Genomic DNA, 21,921 nt, shown 5'->3' with positions numbered 1-21,921 from the left:
ATTTTTTGTTTTTACCTTCTAAAAGTACCTACTAATTAAATTCCATTTACTATCAGAAATCTCCAAATCATTTTAAAGCCAAAGCATTTTTTTTATGAAAAACTATGTCTATACACAAATATAAAAAAATAAATAAAAATACACAAGAACATTTTAAAACCAATAAATTTATCGTCAAAATGCAATGTAAATAAAGTTTAATTAAATATAATTAAAAATGTAAGATATATCTATACCTAATCGATTTTTTTTATCATATTTAAATACACTAATTTATAAAATTTATCTATACTTCTTAGTTATTACTACAGCAATAATTAGAGGTGTAATTTCTGATTTAAAACATAAAAGGTTAAAAATATTACCCATTTAAAATTACATAGATAAAAACTAACAAAGTACCTATATTATATATTATACAATCTCACATTTAATTCTTATCGTTCAATTTTACAGGTTTATAGTTTTATACTAATGTTACTTATTGGGATCATTTCAAGTTAATATTATAAAAATTAATTAATACATGTATTGTACGCTATTATTTAATACATATATTATTGTAATTTTTTTTAAACAAGAATGATAATTGATAGTTTTGTGATTAATTTAATACTTTTAAACATTATTTTGGAAGTTACTCATTCATAATATGGACGGTGTTTTTATTTTTTAATAAATATTTATTAATCGAACTCTACATGTTGGAATGGCATTATTTTGGATTATATAGTACCTATATTGAAATATGTAAATTAAAAAACAAGTTTCTTAGAATAATACAAAAAATTTCTACAAAAGAAGTAATAAAATGATAAATTATTATAATAACAGATGTTTTTAAATAATGTTTTTCAAATATTTACATGTATTTAACTACTATAGGTAAACCCAGCGGCGTAGATACGACTTTTTTCTGCTGAGGGGGGGGGGGGGGTAAATATATTTATGATACAAATTACAAGTTATTAGTTAAACTAAGCGTCATTTTTATTTTGTTCTAATCAATATAAAAAAAATTTTTGTTTTGGAGGGAACCCCTTACACCCCCCTCCTCGTAACTACACCACTGGATAAACCTAATATTATTAACATTTTATTTGTGTATTAGGTATACATTTTAATGTATGCTTTTTCGTTCTTATTAAATGACTTGCATCTACAAATAGGTATATCAGAAAATCATAAAATAAAGACAAATAAGGTGGCAATGCACTCCATTTTTATACATTAAAAAGTAATAATAAGTATATTAACAATTAGTACCAAATTTATTAAAAGAGTACCACAAATATTCTAATGATATTTTCAGAACAAAATTAGAATTAGAAATTTTAACTTACAAATGTAATCGGTAAAATATGTAAATAAAAATATTATAATATTAATATCTACCTATATAGATATTAATTAGTTATTGCTCTTAAAAATAATTTTTAATTAGACGTAAATAAGGGAAACAATAATATGAGTAGGTAATATGACTAATATGTATCAACTTTAATAATCGTAATAATAAACGTTAAAAGAAGAAAGGAAATGTATATTAACTTATCATTAACTCATATCTCAAAAAAATCTACTACTGATACATGTATGATTGCAATGGGTATTTTATTTTGTCAATAATTTCTAAATGTATAACGAAAAACTATGTTTCATCAAACTATTTGCAAATTACAATTTATAATTGTAACTAAAACTAGTTTTTCACAAAATCTATTTTGATATATTATCTTGTTTAAATTCAAAAATACAATAACAATTGTAACGCGTGTTGAAAATGTCACCAAAAAATGTATTATTATTTCCTGGACATAGTATAATTTTCTTAATATATTTGTTCTTTTTATGTTATTTATAGACTTCAACTTTTCAAATTTTTGAGTTTTTTTTTTACCATGTATGATTTATATTTTGAGTTCTCTTCAAACAATTTTTGTAATTTTGTTATATTATATTCAAAAAATATTAATCATTAATCAATATTTAATATCATTTTAAATGAATAGCAAAAAAGCAAAAATAAAAAAATTTATTTAAATAAATAGCTTAATAAATTTGATTGGAATATGATATTACGTATTTAGGTAGGTATTATAGAAAATGTACTTATGCGTATAGGTACCGATTACCTAATAGTGTAATGATTTAAATTTATATATTTAATATAATAGAATAACAATCAAATAAGTAAATAAAATCTTTTTCAGAGGAAAAATTGATACTTAATAATTGTTTAATAAATTTACTCGATTTCAAGAAAATGTTTAAAAATTGAACCTTCCATTACATTATTCAAAACTTGATAGAAATGGTTATTCTTATACAAATTTATGATTTCATTACCGAAAGCCCTTAAAACTGTTTCTTTATTCGTCTTTTTTTTTTAATAGATTTAAATCAATATACTATGACGGAATAGACTTATTAGTTATGCAGAATTGATAAGAATTCATTATAATTTTAGTTATAACTACAAAGTATAGCCGTATAGGTATAATTATTTCTTTAATGGTGTTAATTAATAAGTAATATTATTACTATTATATACCTACCTATTGGTCTATTACCAATATTAAAATGTAGGTATGTATAATGTATGTATAGTAACTGTTGTTAAATTATACATGAATAAATTAATGTAATTCAACGCCTAACATGTCACGTACTCACTTGTGCCTAAATATGTGTATTGTGTAAGGCTATAAAAACAGTAACTATTACAATAATACTAAAATTTATAATAAATTTAACATCTCACTACCGCCATCTAGTAATTGGAGTGTACCGAAAAAACTGCCATATGTTTTATCATTATCATAATATCAAAAAACTTATCAATTTATCAACACAAATTTATATTATATGAACTTATTCAACTTATTGGATATTATTTATTTGAGTTTTTTAAATTTAACAAACATGAAAAGTAGACGTATTCAATTATAGTTATTACCAAATTGTTCGATTATAATTATTGTATTAAGTATAGTATAGTTTATAAACTTACTTGAAATATGAATTCTTCTAAAGTCTTGAGATGTAGCATTCAGTTAACAAAGCTACATAAAATCAATAATATTCCTGTTGGTCGTAGATTTTCTACAAATTCTCAACTATTACGGCAATATTCAAAGGTTGCTGGAATCGCAGGGGCAGGCATTATAAGTATCATAGCATATGGACTTACATCTGACTACAAAGTGTATGCCTATTCAAAGAAAAATGTAAGTAAAACCAATAAAAATTAATGTATTTTATTGAAGATAAATATTTTATACACAAATGTAAAACCCTTGCTTAAAATGGGCGCATCTACAAAATGTTTTATTTTGATATATATTATCATACTATATAAGAAAGTTATTGTACTAGAACATTTTTACTGTGGGAAAATATCTATTTATAGTTTAATTGACACTTAATGATTTAACGATATAGGATATTTATTCATCTCAAATATATATATATATATATATATATACCTAAAATGTAAATTACAATTTTATAATTTTAAGTAGGTGTATTATAAATTAATTATAACCAGGACCAACCATCATAGTATAACTTAGAATTCATTCACTCTTTAATAATTTTAGATTAACCGAATACTAATAAATAACTTTGTCGGCTAACATTTGTAAAACAATAAAAATATTCTACTACCAATTTCTGTGTCCATCATTTAAATCCGGAAAATAGAGTTAAACTTTAGGGCCAATAATTTAATGTACCTAATAATATTTATAACAATATTATAAATTATAATATTTATTTTAATAACTATGAAATTACTGTTATAATCTGATGTCCCTGTCTTTCCCTTCCTCCTCAAACAATTTATTTTCACTTTCCTAAGTATTCATTATTAGAACTATTTTCCTATCTCACATAATAGCTTCAACTTTCTGTATTATTAATTTTTTATTTTCTCCTCAATTCTCATTCTTATATTATTATTTTAACTTTTCCTTTGTTAAAGTCATTTATCTATAATATAATAATGTGATTATTAGTTTACTGTTACCTGTAAAAATAAAGGCTGAATATAAATGGATTTGGTTTTACAAAAATAATAAGTAGGTAATAACTAATGTGAATATGTTAGGTAGTATAATAATATTATGTTGATAATTATGTTTATCATAATTAATCAATAAAAAGTTGCATTAAGAAAAATTATATTAGATTTTCATCTTTATTAATTACTCAACTGAACAATATATTTTTATTTATGTTAATTAACATAATAACTGTTTGTTGATGTTATTTATTGACAAATATTAGTACTGAAATGTTATGAGTTTATAACTTGTGACATATTTAAAGAACAAAAATAAACATTTCATATTATGATAAAAATAAACCCATATTTACCTGTTTTGTTTTATTTTATTGTTTATACTTATAAAAGCACATAAATAAACAAAAATAGCTTTTAATATATTTAACTTTTTTAATTTGATCAGAATTATTTTAACTATTTAAAATGAAATTATAACTTATAACTTATAAGAATAAAATTGACTAATAATATATAATAATATATAATATATAAGTAGACATACAGATAGTAATGCAGTATAATATACATAATATTATTATGTGTTTCTAAACTAATAATACAGCTAGATGAATTAGTAGATAGATTTTACGTTGATTGTTTAAAAGATATACAAGATATATTATAAGTAGTAAGCACTGCAAAGCATGGCGACTGTAGAGCAATAATTATAGTTGAAATATTTAAAAATATTTTTTTCCCCCAAGAGATTTAACTCGTCCAGTGAGTATTAAATATTTACACGTAATTAAAGATGACGATGACGATATAACAAAATCAGTATGCCACAGGTAACAACAACTTTTGATTAACCAATGAAAAACAATGATGAAACAGCCGACAAAAATACCCTGTGGTGTCTCCTGTCTCACCAACCAACCATTTATAACACTGATGTTATCTGAACTCGGCCGGTCTACCCCCTTGTCACCTTATTGTTCAATGTTTAGACCTACTTACATAAATATAGTAAAACACACAAATATTGGACCCTGCTAACACGTTAATAAAAAACGTAAGTTTTAAGTCAAATTAAACATTTTATTGAAGATCGTTTATCTTAGTTTTATTTTCGTGATAAAATTAACTCCATCATTTTATTATTTATCACATCGAAAAATATGATTATCGATATACCTATAGTTTGTTTCAAATATGTAGTTATTGCACTGAAAATGTATCAAAAAATAGATTTAATTAAGTACCTACATATTCAAGTTATAATATGTGTCATGTGTAATAAATAATTTTAACCTATAGAAATTGTTTTCTGTTTATAAAGATAGTTTAAAAATAATGAATTTACGTCAAAAATACTAAAAATAGGTAATATATTGTATATTATAATAGAAATAATTAAATTAAGTTATAGTTACGAATGTACGATAGCAGTCGTACCTCAGTCTGCAGCAATAAATTACCTATGTATACAAATAAATATATATTAAAAACTCTTACCTTTTGTTAAATTTGTCATGTTTACGTCAATATTACTGCATTATTTACTGCCTTTATTTCTCAAAAATATTAAGAATATGTTATATTCTACTTAATAAATGTTATGTTCGTATCTATTGTTTCGTTAAAGTCGAAAATTGAATTTACTGATTTTGATCATCGGGAGTTATTAACCATAACACTGGTCTTGGGCTAGTATTATTTATAAGATCTTTGGTCCCTTTGGTTTTGATATAGGTATCTAACTATTTGAAAACCCCGGTTCAGAAATGAATGCAATAATGTTCACATTTAAGTTTAACTCACTTACCTTAATACCTATACTAATTATTCCCAGTAAAATTTTTTTTATTCTAATAATATTATATTACTACTCAAAAAATTTCATTTTTACTTATATTATAGTTGGTTATTATAATTAACTCTTATTTTATTTTTCATTTGTCATTATGTTGTGTATATTTGTATTATTGTTATTTCGTAAGATAAAAGAAACCTAAATTGACGAAGAAATAATGAACTAATATAAATTTATTAACTTAATATTATTTTCTTACCACTTAAATGATTAAATGTTACTGAAAAACATAAACTTAGATATCTTATTTCATGCTGAAGAAATAAAAATTAACTATGATTTAAAAGCCGAAAGAACAAAGCTCTATAGTTTATATATTATTATCAATATAAACCACCACATCGACTACTTCTATTTTAATGTTTACTGTGGATACGATGTCTAACTCATACCTATTTGTGACTGGGACGCAAAACGTCTGGATTCATTCTACATCTTCTCTTATGAAATAATAGTTTAGTATATTAAGACAATCATAAACATAATAAATCAGACCATGAGCGCCTGGATAGGGAGGTAAGTGGGGAGTTTTCTTCCCCTGGATTTCAAATAAAATTTAGAAATTATTAACTTTTATTATTGTTTAAATTAATATGTCATTAATATTTTGACATAAATATAAATTTATTTTTTTAATTTGCTTTTTGGCTTTATTTTGTAACTTACAATAAATAAATTTTTTTAATGCACTTATACTGTGTATATTGTATATTAAATACATACCTTATACTAACAAATATATTTACATATACACTTAATTTATACTTTTTACTATTCATTTTGACCGGAGAGATGAATGTATTTATTTTACAATGATGAGTGTTTTTTTTTTGTTTAAACACTTCAAGATATTATAATTTTTTACATTTTGAATCTATTTTTACTGTTTTACAGTATTTATAGAAATATGTTAGATTTTGAATTATACAAATTAATATAACATGGAATAATTTTAATATATCATTATATTAATTATATTAATTAAATATTAAAAATACCTATAATAAATATAATGTTTAAAGAAACAATTAAATCGACCTACTACAATACTAAAAATGAAATAAATGATTAATAGACAATAGTTACATTAAAATATTATAATTAATAATACAGGTTGACAGACCGTTTCCGTTCAGAATCGTTTTTCTTTTAAATTAATAAGAGTATATCATGGAATTCAAATTTAATATACTCATAATATTTGATTTTATTATGTTCTTTCCTCAAGACCCATCAGACCAAATAAAAAACGTAAATATGCAGTTTAGTAAAATATTATAATACTTTATTTTATTTTTATTAGTTTAATATTTTCTATAATTCTTTTTTTCATATTGATAAATATTCTTTCTATCTTAAACTTATTTAGATGAAAGGTTTAGCTCATCGTCATTATTATTTATTAATTGTCAATAGTCATTATCTAAAAATTAAATATTTTATCGCTTTTAAAATAATTATTATACGTTTTATACGTATTTATTATGTCGAAGTCCAATAATTTTTTGTTAATATAATTTATTTAATAATAAAAACAAACATTTTATTAGAAATATGAACTGTTTTATTTATAAAAACTAGACATTAGTAAAATATTTGACGTAGACACGAATACCGGGTGATTTTCGAATCACTTAAAACAACACCTACTTATAAGAACCAAAAGTTATATCAACGTAACAAATTACTTGTATCATAATTTCACTATAACTATAATCATATACCTATGTAATTTCATATTACTACAAGGTACTTTTAAATACTTATGTAGTATTACACAATACAACTGGAACCGGAGTACAATGTACCTACATAGTACATTAGTAAGTACATATGTTTTCCTTGAATAGTTGGATACCATCTAAAAATTTGTGAGATCGTAAATATTCATTGTTTTGAATGTTTAAATATGGCTTGTATCTTTGAACAATAAAAACAACCCTTTGTTGTTCTCCTTAATAGTCTGATGTCTTCGCGATATCTTTTATTTTAACAACCCATTAGATTTGTTTTCAAGATCGTAGTCGTGTGAAACTAAACATCACGTACATTTTGACATCATGATTGATTGTTCAATCAATCGTCAAGTTATATTTTTTAGTATAAAAGGGTAAAACTGTTTAATTTAAATTACGCCTTGATAATTTATATACCCTTAATATTATTGTTCTTATCAGGAAGTTCTTAAATGTCGACTATTCTTTATTACCCACGTATTTTTATCGGCTACATATAATAGCGTTGAATGATGTCCAAATACAGCTGTGTTTTTTTTCTCAGTAAGTTTGATAGTCCATCTGTTTTGTGCATTTGATGACAAACGCCTGGAATGACCCACGTGTGTGAAATAAAACCCGATGGAAAATAAGGAAGAAATCGATCAATTTTGTTCTTGTATTTATTTACAAGTAATTTTAAAAATACTTTTCAGGATAATTATTTGTTATTTTAGCAGCTGCTACAAGGGTATGCAGTTACAATTTTGGGGTATACTATACTCGGACATAACTTTTTTCCCTTTATGAACCTAATCATTAGGTCTCATTATCTTCTTTATGTATAGATGTATTAATAAATAGTATGACATTGTATTTTAATATGGAGTTAATAATTCGACTATACTAATATTATTTATTTATTAATAATATTTTTACTAATACTAATAATGTATAATACTCGTGTATAATGTATATGCATTTATTGTAATAATATGTTTTTTTTTATTTTAATTCTGCAAAAGTCATCAAATTAAAGGAAAACAAATTGTAACTTTAAATATGGATTGTTTAAATTTTTTAGATTAAAGTAAGAAATATATGAGTTACATGTCGAGTATCATTATAAATAGGTATAGATCATCATCAAATTCTAAAAGCTGTAATACTAATTACTTAAGTATAATATGGTATTTTGTTTTTTTCAATAATTAAGAGTAATTATTGGACAATTACAAAAATGTTCAATTGAATAATCTATTAATAAAATGCTGATTAATAATAATTAATAAATACTACGTTTCACGGAAAACTTTCAAAGTATCATTACAATTACAAAAATGGTTTTGTCAGAAAAATTACATCTTAAAATCATAACGTACTTGAATATATTATTATCCAATTTTCATTCTAGGTTAGACAACCTATGAGAAATTGGTAATTGTTTTTAATTTGTGTTGTTTATTTAATGACCGTGGTTTTAGATTTGTGTACATACCTATATTCTGTATTCATATAAGAATATTACAAAATGATTCAATTAATATTGAAGAAATACAAATATTTTTAACAATTTTTTTGAAATTGTTTTAAATGTTTCTATATACTTAAAGATCCAAGCTTAAATAAATATGAACTATATTCACGTATAATATATTTTAAATGTAACAGATAATATCATAAAACTTGTAAAAATAAATTTCATTTAGTGTCCGAAGATGTTATAAACTCGTGCATTTCTATTTAATTTTTTACCTTGTTAAATTGTAAATTTTTAATGTAGGTATAATAAATCATAATGCATATAAATTGTAAAATGTTTTTAGTTATATTTGTTTGTAATTAATAATCATAATTTTAAATATTATACACACAACAACTATCCAACACCCACTATTTATTAAATGTATGTAGATTTTGTTTATAAACAAATTGTTTAAATTATTTAATTTATTTACATTATAGAGAGAAAATGACGAATATCTAAGCGGTCTACACTTGACATCACGCGAGAAACGTTTCATCAAGTTCGCTTCAGTTGAGTACCATGGACAGCTTTATATGACTCCGCAAGACTTTTTGGAATCATTCGTAGATGAGCAGCCTAGAGGTATAAATAACAAATCAACTATTTTCAAAGTTATAAGATTGTTACACAAATTTTTAAATTAAATATGTACTAATATTATAAAGCTAAGGAGACTACTGCATGAACCTATTTCAATAAAAGTTATGTGAATTGAATTCACTGAGACCCGGAGGGTTTTTAAAACACATTAACGATTGCGTGTCAAAGTTGACTTTAAAAATAACCGTTTTCAACTATACTTGACATGCGGTCTATATTATAGCAAATAGGGTTTTCCGATACTTTTTTTTAATGACTATACCAATTATGTATGGTTTATTCAATAAATATTTTAGAAAATAAAAAAAGGCGTGTTGACGATAATAATAATAATAACGAAACGGAAATGGTATATTGAACGTAGTTAATCACCATGATAAAGCATTGTGTTTTCGTGAAACAACTAACTCGGTAATGCTACCGACTTGCCTGTAATCCAAATTACTTGTGGCACATGAGATTTAATGCTGTTTTTAGTACACAGTGTCATCCTATTATTCCTATTTATTCTAAATAACAAAATATATTTATCCGTGGTTGCATGTTTAATGTCACCGCATTCTGGATGCACCGTTTTCCAAATAGAAACGGCACGTCAAAGCAGCTAAAGACCCGAGACAGTCCCACTATAAGCGCCTTGTCAACTGTCATCACTCATCACGCTGTCGTTTATCACGTGTATACTTTTAGTATATTAGTATACTAGTTCTTTTATTAGAAATATTCAAATACGGTATATTGAACTAATTTTTTCAAATACATCACATGTATTATATTATTATAATTAATTAATAGTTATAATAATAATAGTATAATTTATATCACATATTATTGTTAATTGTTATTAATTCATAAGACAATACCACAAATCGTTAATAAAACTGTAGAATTTAAACAACTTAAAATTAGTCTACATTTATAGAATATTAATTCATTATGCATAAAAAATAATAAATAACGTAATGATGAAAAATACCAAGTCCCTACGATTAATATTTTTTTAAATATTTTATTTAAACTAAATTCGTTGGAGGAAAAACCTATATTTTTTATAAATTATTTACTAAATATATATTTAATATAAATCATACATAAATAATAAACTCATTCATTTCTAAAAATGTGTTATTGTTTTTCTAGCTCGACTTCAGAGACACTTAATGGTAGATAAGGATTTGGAAGAAATTCGTGATAAAGTACCTGGGCTAAAAAAGGGATCTTCACAACTTTTTCGAACACTTCGAGACAAAGGAATCATATCTTATACAGAATATTTGTTTTTATTATCCGTGTTGACCAGTAAGTAAAGTAAAATAATTATATTAAACATATTTCTGATTCAGCATCATATTTTATACTAATTGTGAATTCAAAACCATTTTCTTGCAGAACCACAGAGTGGATTTCGTATAGCATTTAATATGTTTGATACAGATGGTAACCATAGGGTAGACAAAAATGAATTTCTGGTGGTAAGAATAATATTATTGCACATACCGTAATCACATTATATTATTAATTATTGTACCTACGTAATTTAGTTCCTATAAGAATTTTATTTTTAAAAATACAGTAACACAAAGATTAAACTTATTTGGATTTAAATTTTCAATTGATTACAAATAAATTATTTACATAATATAATCATATGTTATAATAATTATCAGTGATCGACGTCTTACTGTATTTTTGAATCATTGAGTAATTGAGTTATACATTTATACCATCCTGCATGTTTTCACCATTTTGAATTTTCATTTATTATTTTTATAATTTTTGGACGTACAACTATTTCCCTTATTGGGGTTTAACGATCGTATTGCATGTGTTGATATATAGGTAGGTATATGTATTTTATATTAAAATCAAAGTGTACAGTTAAAATTACGTATGTACCTATTGCCTTTTTCAAACTAAAATAATATTTTTTTTCATCCTAGTGGCGTCATTTATATTTCATTTTTAATATACATATTTGTATGTATCCCACAAGCCATGTCTGAAATTGAATACATTTTCAGGCCAACCGATTTAAAAAGTTTTTAAACACGCAAGTATTTATTTTACGTGATCCAAATGACGCCACTGTTTCACCTTTAGAAGCTAATTAAAATGAGTTCAATACCTCAATAATTGTACACCTATTTCATTTTAGTTATTTTGTATTTAAATCTAAATCTTCCAGTTCGTTCAATTTTATTATACAAATTTTCTGCAAACAACGATACATAAGTTAAGTGTTTCGTATTTATTTATTTATCACGTTAACCGTATATATCTTAATTAAGTGTTTGTTTAGAACGCGTTGTTCGATCATATAATAATAAATAAAGGTTTAGTTTTTGGTGTTATTTAATTATCACTAAATATTTGTCGTTTTAAAAAACTATTGGGTTTTTAATGTCGTTGTTCAATGTAATTGTTCACATTACTTTTATTTTATTATTTATTTTATGTTTTATCAGATAACACGGCTCCTAGCTGGAAAACCAGCCCTCAGAATAGATCTTAATAAACATGCTAAAGAAATTGTGAGTGAGTTGCCTATAATACGGTTATTTATTTATTATACATTTTAAATACGGATAATAGGGTAGCCCCTTGGTATTAGTACTTTATTGTAATAATAAAGATTGTAATACGTATATAGTACACAGAACGTAATCCATTCGACTCATGTTAAACAAAAAAGTCAAATCCCAAACGACTCCCGTCGAAAAAGCTTTTGCAAACAGATTAATTCTCAAACAGCTCCGGTTTTTTACAATAAAAAGAAGTGTGGTTAAAAATATGTTGGTATTATAAAAAAAGTACTTATAATAAAATCATATACAATTGTGAATTAAATTTTATTAAAATAATATATTATCATTTTGGCGTTAAAAAAAAATTTTAAAAATGTATATGTATATGTAAAAATATATATTGGGAAAATTTTTTACTGGAGTCGTTTGGGAACAATCAAAAGAACATTTTTGGCGTAGGCACCAACAAAACAGAAACTAAACTTTTCCAACACAAAAAACATCTTCCAAGACACATTAGAATTATAAAAAAAACATACAAATAAAAAATATATACTTTTTTATGTTTTTAATTATTTAAATGTAATTTAGATAAATATAATTTAAATTTTTAATTAAAACTAATGACTAATAAAATATGACATAATAGTACCAAAATCTACTAATCCGTTATTTTATATTATTTGTGTTAATTTAGAATCATGGTTTGGCATAATGGTTTAATATAATATAAAATATTACTTATGCACTAACACATTAATATACCTACGCATGAAACAAATTAGTTTTAGATTGTGTTTAAACTTAAACAATAAACATGTATATTATTTTATTTATTTACTTAATTTTATTGAAATATTAATTACCGATACCGATCACTAATAGTAAATTACGATAACGCCGCTCAACGAGTTATGTTTTTAAAATGTATTTAAGAGGACGCTTGGATACTTGCATGTGTGTTATCTCTGTCTTATAATACGAGCATACAATTTTACGTTCACAATAACTCTATTGTATTTAAAATTAGAGTGAATTTATGCATTATATAATTTAAAAGTAAGATTAGTATCCAGGGAACTACGGATTTTTTTACATACCAATTAAGTTATGACTTTTTGAGTATTTTAAAATGACCATAATACCTAGGTGTTTCAAAATTAAAATATCAATAAACGTCTCCAAGATGCTTTAGATAATAATCTCACCTTTAAATTATGTTAATTCACTTTAATTCAAAATATAAAAAAATTAAAATACTAAAAATGTTCTATGTTGTTCGTCTGTATGACAAATACAACACATACATGGCACTCTCCGAAGATCAAAATTAAGTCATAATTGTATCGCGTAAGTAGTGATTATAAAATAGTTATTTTTCATCTTTACATTTCTCATAATGTTTAACAAATAAAAGTGTACAGTTTTCATGTAACATCTGGACATAGTTCTGAGACATGATCGATGTTTATATAGACATCATTTAACACTGTGCTTTCCTCCATCTAACTCTATAGGGAAACTACATATCTATATCTTACATTGTTGCATGTACATTTTTAATTTTTTTAAATGTTTTAATTTTATTTAATGGTAATAACCTATTTTTTTAATTACATTTTCTGAAACTAATTTTTTTTATGAAAATTATGTAAAATATCAAATATTGAAATTATATTTTATTTTTTTATAAATATTTAATATTTAAATTAAAAAAAAAAAACTAGTAAATAATTGCTAGAATACATAGTTGACATATTTGATACTGTACACGACTAATTTGAATTTTAAATGTGTATTATTATATGTAGCTTATTACTCTATAATGAAAATATATTGTTGTACTGTAATCGATATTTTAAAACGAAATTGCACGAAAATTAAATTAATATCATGTTTTCCTTATTGCCTATACTGTGTATGTGCCTGGGTCATTTATTTCAATGTCTCATAACTATGATTCTGTTGTTTCTATTTATGATACATCGCCTAACTAATATTCTCATGTATACTTTACAATAACAAAGATCACACATTACTCGTTCACTGTACAAGTGCTTTAACAATATTCATCGTGTTTATCTATTTGTTTGTAGTTCGTCCTTTTTACGCTATTGTTTACAAAATTAAAAATATATACAATGAATTATTATAAAATAACGCATAGGTACCTCGCATCTACTTACAATTTAAGAAAAAATTGGATTGTTTAATTATTGGACGTGTACAATAAGTAATAACTAATAACTAATAACTAATTATTCTACTAATATACGTTACGACTTAATGAGTTTTTATAACCAACTCATGTACGTACGAGTATGTATTACGATATATTATGATCGTATATGATTTATAAATATTATATCGATTTTCAGTAGATACCTACCTATAATTAAAATTATTTTTATATATTTGATAAAATAGCTGTCTTACTCTAAATAATTGTAGTCCATCGGTGATAGCGGTCGGCATAATATTATATTCGTATAGCCACGTTCTGTTAATTCTATTTCTATTTAAACTAAAAATTACGAAAATAATGGAAGAATAATTTCAGAATCCATGGATCCATTTATTATGTGTATAAGAATACTTGAGAAAAATCAAAGCTCAATATTTTTTTAATAAATAAAGGAAACAACGACTTTACATTCAATAATTAAGGTCGGGTCAATAATGCTCTATTCGAATGAATAGGCTACCTAGTAGACTAGTTATAATAGTCTCTCTCAAATAAGATATTTCCATGAAGTGCAAAGAATGATTATAACGATACACCTAACTTTTTTTTTAATTTTTCAAAAATGTTAATAGATTTTTAAATAAGAAGTGTTGTTTAATAAAAGAATCATTCAGCAGATTAGCGTGGGTATGAATACATATATAATAATTAGTAGGTATATTTTTATGAATTATGATATACCGACACAGCGTCACCGAATTTGTCTACCCTATTATCCTGCAAAGTAAATGTAAATAATAAAGGAAATCGTGACAAGCTGGTGAAGGGTACAAAATATTACGTGGCTTAATAAAAAAAATGAATGGGCATTTTGTTACATAAATGTGATATTACAGTTGTCCCAATTATCTACGAAACAAGTCGCTGTCAAACAACGAGTGCCGGAGGAAGATTCAAACATCATTAACCGCGCTGCTGATGATTTGGTCGGTTTATCTTATTGTTTACATATTTATTTGCTTTGCTTTATACACACACACATGTCTATAATGTGTACATTTTATGTTTGCGTGTTGCGCTTACGACTTTTTTTTCATATATCCACAAAATATTTTTTGTTTATTAAACGTACACATTTGCGATTCTACAACTACCACTAACTTAATAATACTAATACGATAGAGTACATTATTAACATTTTATATTTGTCGATTAGATGGAAAAAATCTTCAGCCAGTCTTGGAAAGACAAACACGGCGTGGAAGACGGCAAGTCTGACACGAACAAAATAGACGCCAACGATTTTGTGGATGACGCTCAGGGTTTACAAAAGAAACATTTAGTCGACACTACATTGATCGTTCATTTTTTCGGCAAAAAAGGAGACAACGTGCTACTGTACGAAGACTTCAGAAAGTAATAATTATTCCATTATTATGTATTGTAGTTTATACACAGACATCACTGCGGTGTTATATTACATAGAAATATATAAGATTTCAGTTATAAAATGAGGTGAGGGGGTTTTAAATAGTTTAAATTCGTTTTCCTCGTAGGTTAATTTAGGCACATGTGTATATAATCTTCCCGCAATATTCGTATTTCAGTCACTATTCTAATGGTTCTGGTAATAATAAGTTAGTTCACGATCAAGATATTTCGAACAGTCAAGTGCTTTAATAAATCAGTAGTGGATGTTTTCTTTTTTTTGGGAGAAACGGTGTGGGGGGAAATCATTTCATTACTGTTTTATTTTATGTGTTTCATTCCTCATTTTGTTTCTATTTTCAAAGTAATGAATGTTATACCACAAGTATATATCTAAATTTTGTCAGAAATTAGGTTCTCAGTTAATAATAGAAGCATTTTTTCTACTTAAAAACGTGATGAATGACAAATAATAAGCATTATAAACCAATATAGAAAACCAATACATTCATCGATCCACTCAAAGCTTAAAAATATATGAAAACCATAACTTTTACCAAACCAATAACCTATCAGTCATATTTCTTCAAATAATAAATATCTACTATGTCAAATTTCAAGTGATACAATGGTATAAATTGTTTATTAGTTTTATGGAAAATCTTCAAACTGAAGTACTTGAAATGGAGTTTCAACAATTTGCCAAAGGAGGAGATACCATAAGTGAAATGGATTTTGCCAAAATATTATTGAGATATACTCACCTGGATACAAATCTGTAAGCTATTTAAATTTATTGTATACATTATTAACAATTTTTATAATTTTAAAATGTATTTTTTGAAATAGGTGCGATACATATTTAGACCGATTGTTGGAGAGAATAAAAATGGACAAAGGAATACCACCAGGCATTTCGTTTGATGAATTTAAAGTGTTTTGTCAATTCTTAAATAATTTGGAAGACTTTACTATTGCTATGAGAATGTATACATTAGCCGATCACCCAATATCTAAAGGTAATAAGTTATTACTGATAAGTAATAACTAATAACATAATATGAATAACTGGCCAACTAATAAAAAGGTAGGTCAGCGCATTTCGGTGGTAGATGTTTGTCTATCGTTCCTTCGGTCCCCGGACAGGATAGTGTAATTTTACTGTAGGTATTCGATTTGAATGCAACATGATTGCATTCGATAAAAAACGATTCTGAGCGGACAAGGGGATCTTTTTTATTTAATTTTATTCGTTTCTATTGTGATAAACAAAGCCGTAATTATTTTATATTACTTACATAATCATGAAGTTATGCATTTTTTCTCTTTTAACCGCTTCTATTTCGAAAATCGAAAAATGACCTCTCTAAAGTATTAGCTCAAGAACATTACCTTTCAGAAAATATGCTACACTTGTACTTCTGAGCAAGTTTACGGGAAGAAAAAGTGTTTACAGAATAAAAAAGAAATAAACATCATTGTAAAACCAATACATTCTTATCTCCACTCAGAATCTAAAATTAGGGTCTGGAAATTGTTTAATTTATTTAAAATATACATTTTATAAATAATGTAATAATATATTTTTTTAGTGTGATTTGAGTTATGAGTTATGACACTTATTTTTATTGTACAAAATATATATAATTATTAAAATTTAAGCAATAATGTTATCAATTATTTTTTATAAATTTAATTGTTTAACACTGATCAAAATTTAGATATGCAAATTCCTTTATTTTTATATTAGCCTTTAGAACAATATTGTACTTTTACTTTTCAGATGAATTTCATAGAGCTGTCAAGATATGTACTGGGACCAGTTTGAGCAAGCATCTTGTGCATACCGTGTTCGCCATATTTGATGAGGATGGTGATGGTCAGTTGAGTTATAGAGAGTTCATTGCCATTATGAAGGACCGACTAAATAGAGGATTCAAGGTACTAATTTTGTATAATATTTCATTCTACTATTGATTATGGTTATTAAGATATCAATATTAAATCAATTTTATTTTCAAAAAATTCTTATAAAATAAATCCATAGCACCATTTTTTTTGACAAAGAAATTAAAATATCAATATATTTTAATAATTTATGTTGGCATTTTGTTCTAGTCGTATACAAAAAATGAAGGATGGGATGCATTCAAAATCTGTTTAAAACATGAAATTAAAACTCCTAATTAATAATAACCTCTTGTTAACATTAATTTTTATTTTATTCAATGTTTGTGTTTTTTTTTTTAATTAATTAAGTAACTTGTTTGTTTTTTCAATTAAGAATTTTAATAGCTACTTAAATTAAATTAACTTTTTTATGTAGATATGAATAATATAGATAATGAAAAAATGCACTTAAAAAAAAAATGATTACATATTAAAAATTGTTTATTAAGAATACTTCACAAAATCAAATTTTATATGTATAAAAATACAGATTATTGTAAACTGCATTAGAAATATATATTACACATGCTTGTTATTATAAGTACAGTATTAATTATTAATAGGATACAATTTGTACATTTTCTTATATATTTGTCATTTTACATAATTGTTTATATAATTTAATGTTTTTGTTTTAGTTATAAGCATTTTTATTAAAAATATATAAATATGTCTAACTCTTAAATTGACATAACCATCTTATTGACATCTTATTGATTTGAGAAAGCCATTAATCAGCTGCATACTTAACAACCAGGAAGAATACTGCAACAAAAGTTTGAAAATATTTTGAATACTACATTGGTATTAAATCAACACTTTATATTAAAAAAAATGTTTGTTTGATTGAATTTGTCACTTCTATTTACATTCATGACTATTTTCTATTAACGCAATATTATTCAAATGGAAAGAATAAAAAAAAAAAAAATTGTAGTTCATCGACATTTGTAATTTATATCCATTTCATGAACTGTAATTAATTGCTTCCTATTTGCAGAGATAAAGCATTAATCACTTGTTATATAAATATATGACACACAACCTAACCTTTTCATTAACTTTCATCTACAGATTTATGGCTTATTCCAAAATGTAACTATTATTTTTTAAATTTTTTTTCATTAAATATTTTTAAAAAATGCAAATACTATTTTTCAAATATAAAGAAATATTTTGACTTACCGAACAAAATCTCCAGTTGGATTTGCGAATTTGTTTCGTACCAAAAAATTTGACAATATACTAGCAACTTTTTCTGGGTCATCTTCTTGTACAGCATGCCCAACTCTAGGTAATACTTGCATTTCAAATTTACCTAATTATAATAAAATAAAATAATACATATTTTTTATTCATTTAATTCAGAATAAGAATCACGGAAGTAAATTCTCTTCAGCTAGGAACAATTATTCATTTATACAATATTATATTACCTTGCATTTGACCGACAGTCAAATCTCTGTCCATACGATCTATGTTAGCCAGTAATAACAATTTTTGTGCATGTATAGACAAGAATTTTTTCGAAAGTCCTTGAAACCACCCAGGCCAATGTTTTTCTGTCTTACACAAATCAATTCTCCATGTATAATTACCCAATGGTTTTTTACTCTGGAAAATATAAGATATGAATCAACACACTACTATTTTATTGTTAGTTACTCAATCGGTTTTACTAACAGAAATTGAAGATGCGCCAAACTCTTCATCTTCTTTAATAGAATCAATTGAATATTGAGGTTCTGAGATAGCTTCTGTTAGTACTGGAGTATCAATAGGTGGTTCTTCAAATTCATCCGTACCAAGTTTACCAGTGGCAATACTAAAACCAAAACAATTAGCCATATTTAAATAACAGAATTTATATATAGCTATACTATTACTTTTTTATTTGTCCTGGAATAGAAACTCTGGCAGATTCTTCGTTTTTTATATGACCATTTCCCATTCTAATTTTTCAAACGAACATAAAACACATTTAATTAAACTTTCTGTCAATAACTTTAAAATGTATACAGATAATTTGGTATTTATACATTAAATAGTAAATTTTAAAATTAAAAGTTTCATAAAATTGTTAAAATAATTTCTTTAGAAATTTAGAACATGTTATCTAATTGTAAATGAGCTATAATTTTTAAAAATATATTAAAATAAATATTATTGTTATTTTAACTACCTATAATGTATTTCCAATTTTTACAAAACATTTAGGGTACCTGTACCTATATACTCGTATAATTAATGACTTAAATTCTTATGCGATGATTTTAAATTTGAGTTTTAAATATAATATATTATATACATACCCCCAAGAAATAGCATCTGTTAAACTTTTAAATGATTTTGGACGACTTCTCAAAAAACTCTGCATACTAGCTAATGATTCCATTGCTGAACCTTCAACCACATCAATAACAACCAAACCAATAATTGGCAAATCTGATTCCTCTGTAGAAGCAATATTTACAGCAATAGCTCCACCAAGACTATGGCCCATTAAAACTATTGATGGCATTTTGTCTGGGTATGATTTACGTAATAAACTTATGATATCGCTGCAATATATTTTTATTCAATTAAAATATTCTGTGTAAAAATATAAATGTATAAAAATAGTGTACTTAGTAAAAGTAGTCATTGATAAATCATTATCATCTGTAGTAAATGAATTCCCATGTCCTCGAAGATCAATTGCTAAGACTTGGCATTCACATTGTTTTACTAAATATTTCTAAAAAGTGAAATGATTTTATTTAAAAATATAGAATTGGGATAGGTATTTGAACACTATTTAATTTAAAACCAAATATGAAATAATTATAAAGCATGTTAATCTCTAATTATGAATCATAGAACAAAAACTGTCACGTGTTTGAGAAGTAAAAATGATTTGATATTATATAAAATTATAGTGAATTTTGTAAAATATGTTTTCAATTACTATATTACAATTATATATTTTACTAAAAATTAAAAAAAAAAAACAAATTACCTATTTAAGTTAATTTTTCAAAGTATACACCAAAGTTTAGGTTTAGAATTTTCAAATTATAATTAACACGTTCACTTACGCACATATATTCCTAATCTAGTGCTACTTGCCACGGTAAATACTGATACCACTACACGCGTCACAATCATGAATCGGCGCCAAAGCCGACCCGTGATTGTCAACTGCGATGAAGTTATTAAATTGATATTTTGTATATAGTAAATTATAACACTGTATACCAAAAAAATGGAAACGTTATTGTACATATTTAATATCAATTCAAAACTTCTAAACTGATATCATATAAAAAAATTATAGGGTTACTCACAGCGAAAAGAGACCACGTGAGAGCATTAAACCCTCCACCGTGGAGCAAAACAATCAGCACAGATTCAACATTGCCCAATGAGTAGGTCGCAAACCTGTTACCATCAATGTCAACAAAGCGTTTATATTCAAAATACTCACTCCATGATATGGGAGTTAACTCTTCATATGAACGGTTCAATCTAATAAAAACAAGCAGTCTGGTTAATACAATAGGTAATACAAATATAGCTAATGTTTGTTTTACACTTCATGCACATACCTAGTTTTCCGTTGAGGTGGTTTTTTAAAGTTTCCTCCCAGCAGACCAAATTTATTAATATGAGACATAGCGAGCTATAAGTGCCTGACTATAACTGTTTTGAGTATATTAGTGTTTTTTCTTTCGCATGTCTTGAGCAACAACAGATTGATATGATTTCTTTTTTCTTTCTTTTTAGTTAACTGGTCCTTCAGAAAATCTCAGTAAAAAAAATTTATAGTAAGACCTCTGTACAAACGCGTAATGAACTCCTATACAGCAAAAACTATAGATTATAGAGTTGGTTCTGTTTCAATTTTTAAGTCGAACTACTCGAACTCAAACACTTTACATTCAATTCCTATCACTAACAGCTTAAATAAAAAAAGAAATACATTACACTATGATAATAGTTAACACTAATAAGTGATAAGTCATTAATCGTTATCACAGTTATATTTTTATTTTTTATTTTCCTTCTATAATCGTATGGTGGCGCCAGGAACCCCTTCGATTATGTTAGATTATGTTAATTTTTTTTT

At 25.0% G+C, this 21,921-nt stretch overlaps 3 protein-coding genes across 6 annotated transcripts in view; 1 reads left to right on the top strand and 2 right to left on the bottom strand.

Moving 5' to 3' along the window:
* LOC114119454 (NADH dehydrogenase [ubiquinone] 1 alpha subcomplex subunit 13) overlaps positions 1-17,017 on the bottom strand; it is a 189,456-nt gene extending 172,439 nt beyond the window's left edge. The window contains exon 1 of the mRNA XM_050199358.1: positions 17,008-17,017. The gene's annotated coding sequence lies outside the window, so the exon portion shown is untranslated. The remainder of the gene's footprint in view (positions 1-17,007) is intronic.
* On the top strand, positions 2,862-18,664 carry LOC114119452 (calcium uptake protein 3, mitochondrial). 4 transcript variants are annotated; one of them, XM_027981006.2, is made up of 11 exons: positions 2,862-3,230; positions 9,563-9,707; positions 10,866-11,024; positions 11,115-11,197; positions 12,191-12,256; positions 15,332-15,421; positions 15,652-15,851; positions 16,513-16,641; positions 16,713-16,882; positions 17,647-17,804; positions 17,982-18,664. In XM_027981006.2, the coding sequence occupies exons 1-11, from the start codon at positions 3,021-3,023 to the stop codon at positions 18,051-18,053; spliced, it is 1,482 nt and encodes a 493-aa protein (XP_027836807.1). In that variant the 5' UTR covers positions 2,862-3,020; the 3' UTR covers positions 18,054-18,664. The 4 variants fall into 4 exon arrangements, with proteins under 4 accessions (XP_027836807.1, XP_050055311.1, XP_050055312.1 ...); XM_050199354.1 differs by lacking the exon at positions 12,191-12,256 and having other exon boundaries at positions 2,863-3,230; XM_050199355.1 differs by lacking the exon at positions 15,332-15,421 and having other exon boundaries at positions 2,863-3,230.
* Positions 18,237-21,757, bottom strand: LOC114119451 (protein phosphatase methylesterase 1). The gene is made up of 9 exons (XM_027981005.2): positions 21,401-21,757; positions 21,140-21,320; positions 20,441-20,550; positions 20,126-20,374; positions 19,700-19,765; positions 19,497-19,638; positions 19,250-19,427; positions 18,999-19,131; positions 18,237-18,578 (listed from the first exon to the last, which is right to left on the bottom strand). Exons 1-9 carry the CDS (start codon positions 21,466-21,468, stop codon positions 18,560-18,562), a joined length of 1,146 nt encoding a protein of 381 aa, XP_027836806.1. The 5' UTR covers positions 21,469-21,757; the 3' UTR covers positions 18,237-18,559.
* Positions 21,758-21,921: the final 164 nt, after the last annotated feature.

The sequence above is a fragment of the Aphis gossypii genome, chromosome 2 (assembly GCF_020184175.1).
Source record: "Aphis gossypii isolate Hap1 chromosome 2, ASM2018417v2, whole genome shotgun sequence".
Taxonomy (NCBI): Eukaryota; Metazoa; Arthropoda; class Insecta; order Hemiptera; family Aphididae; genus Aphis; species Aphis gossypii.
This window is presented reverse-complemented; position numbering and strand designations above follow the sequence as displayed.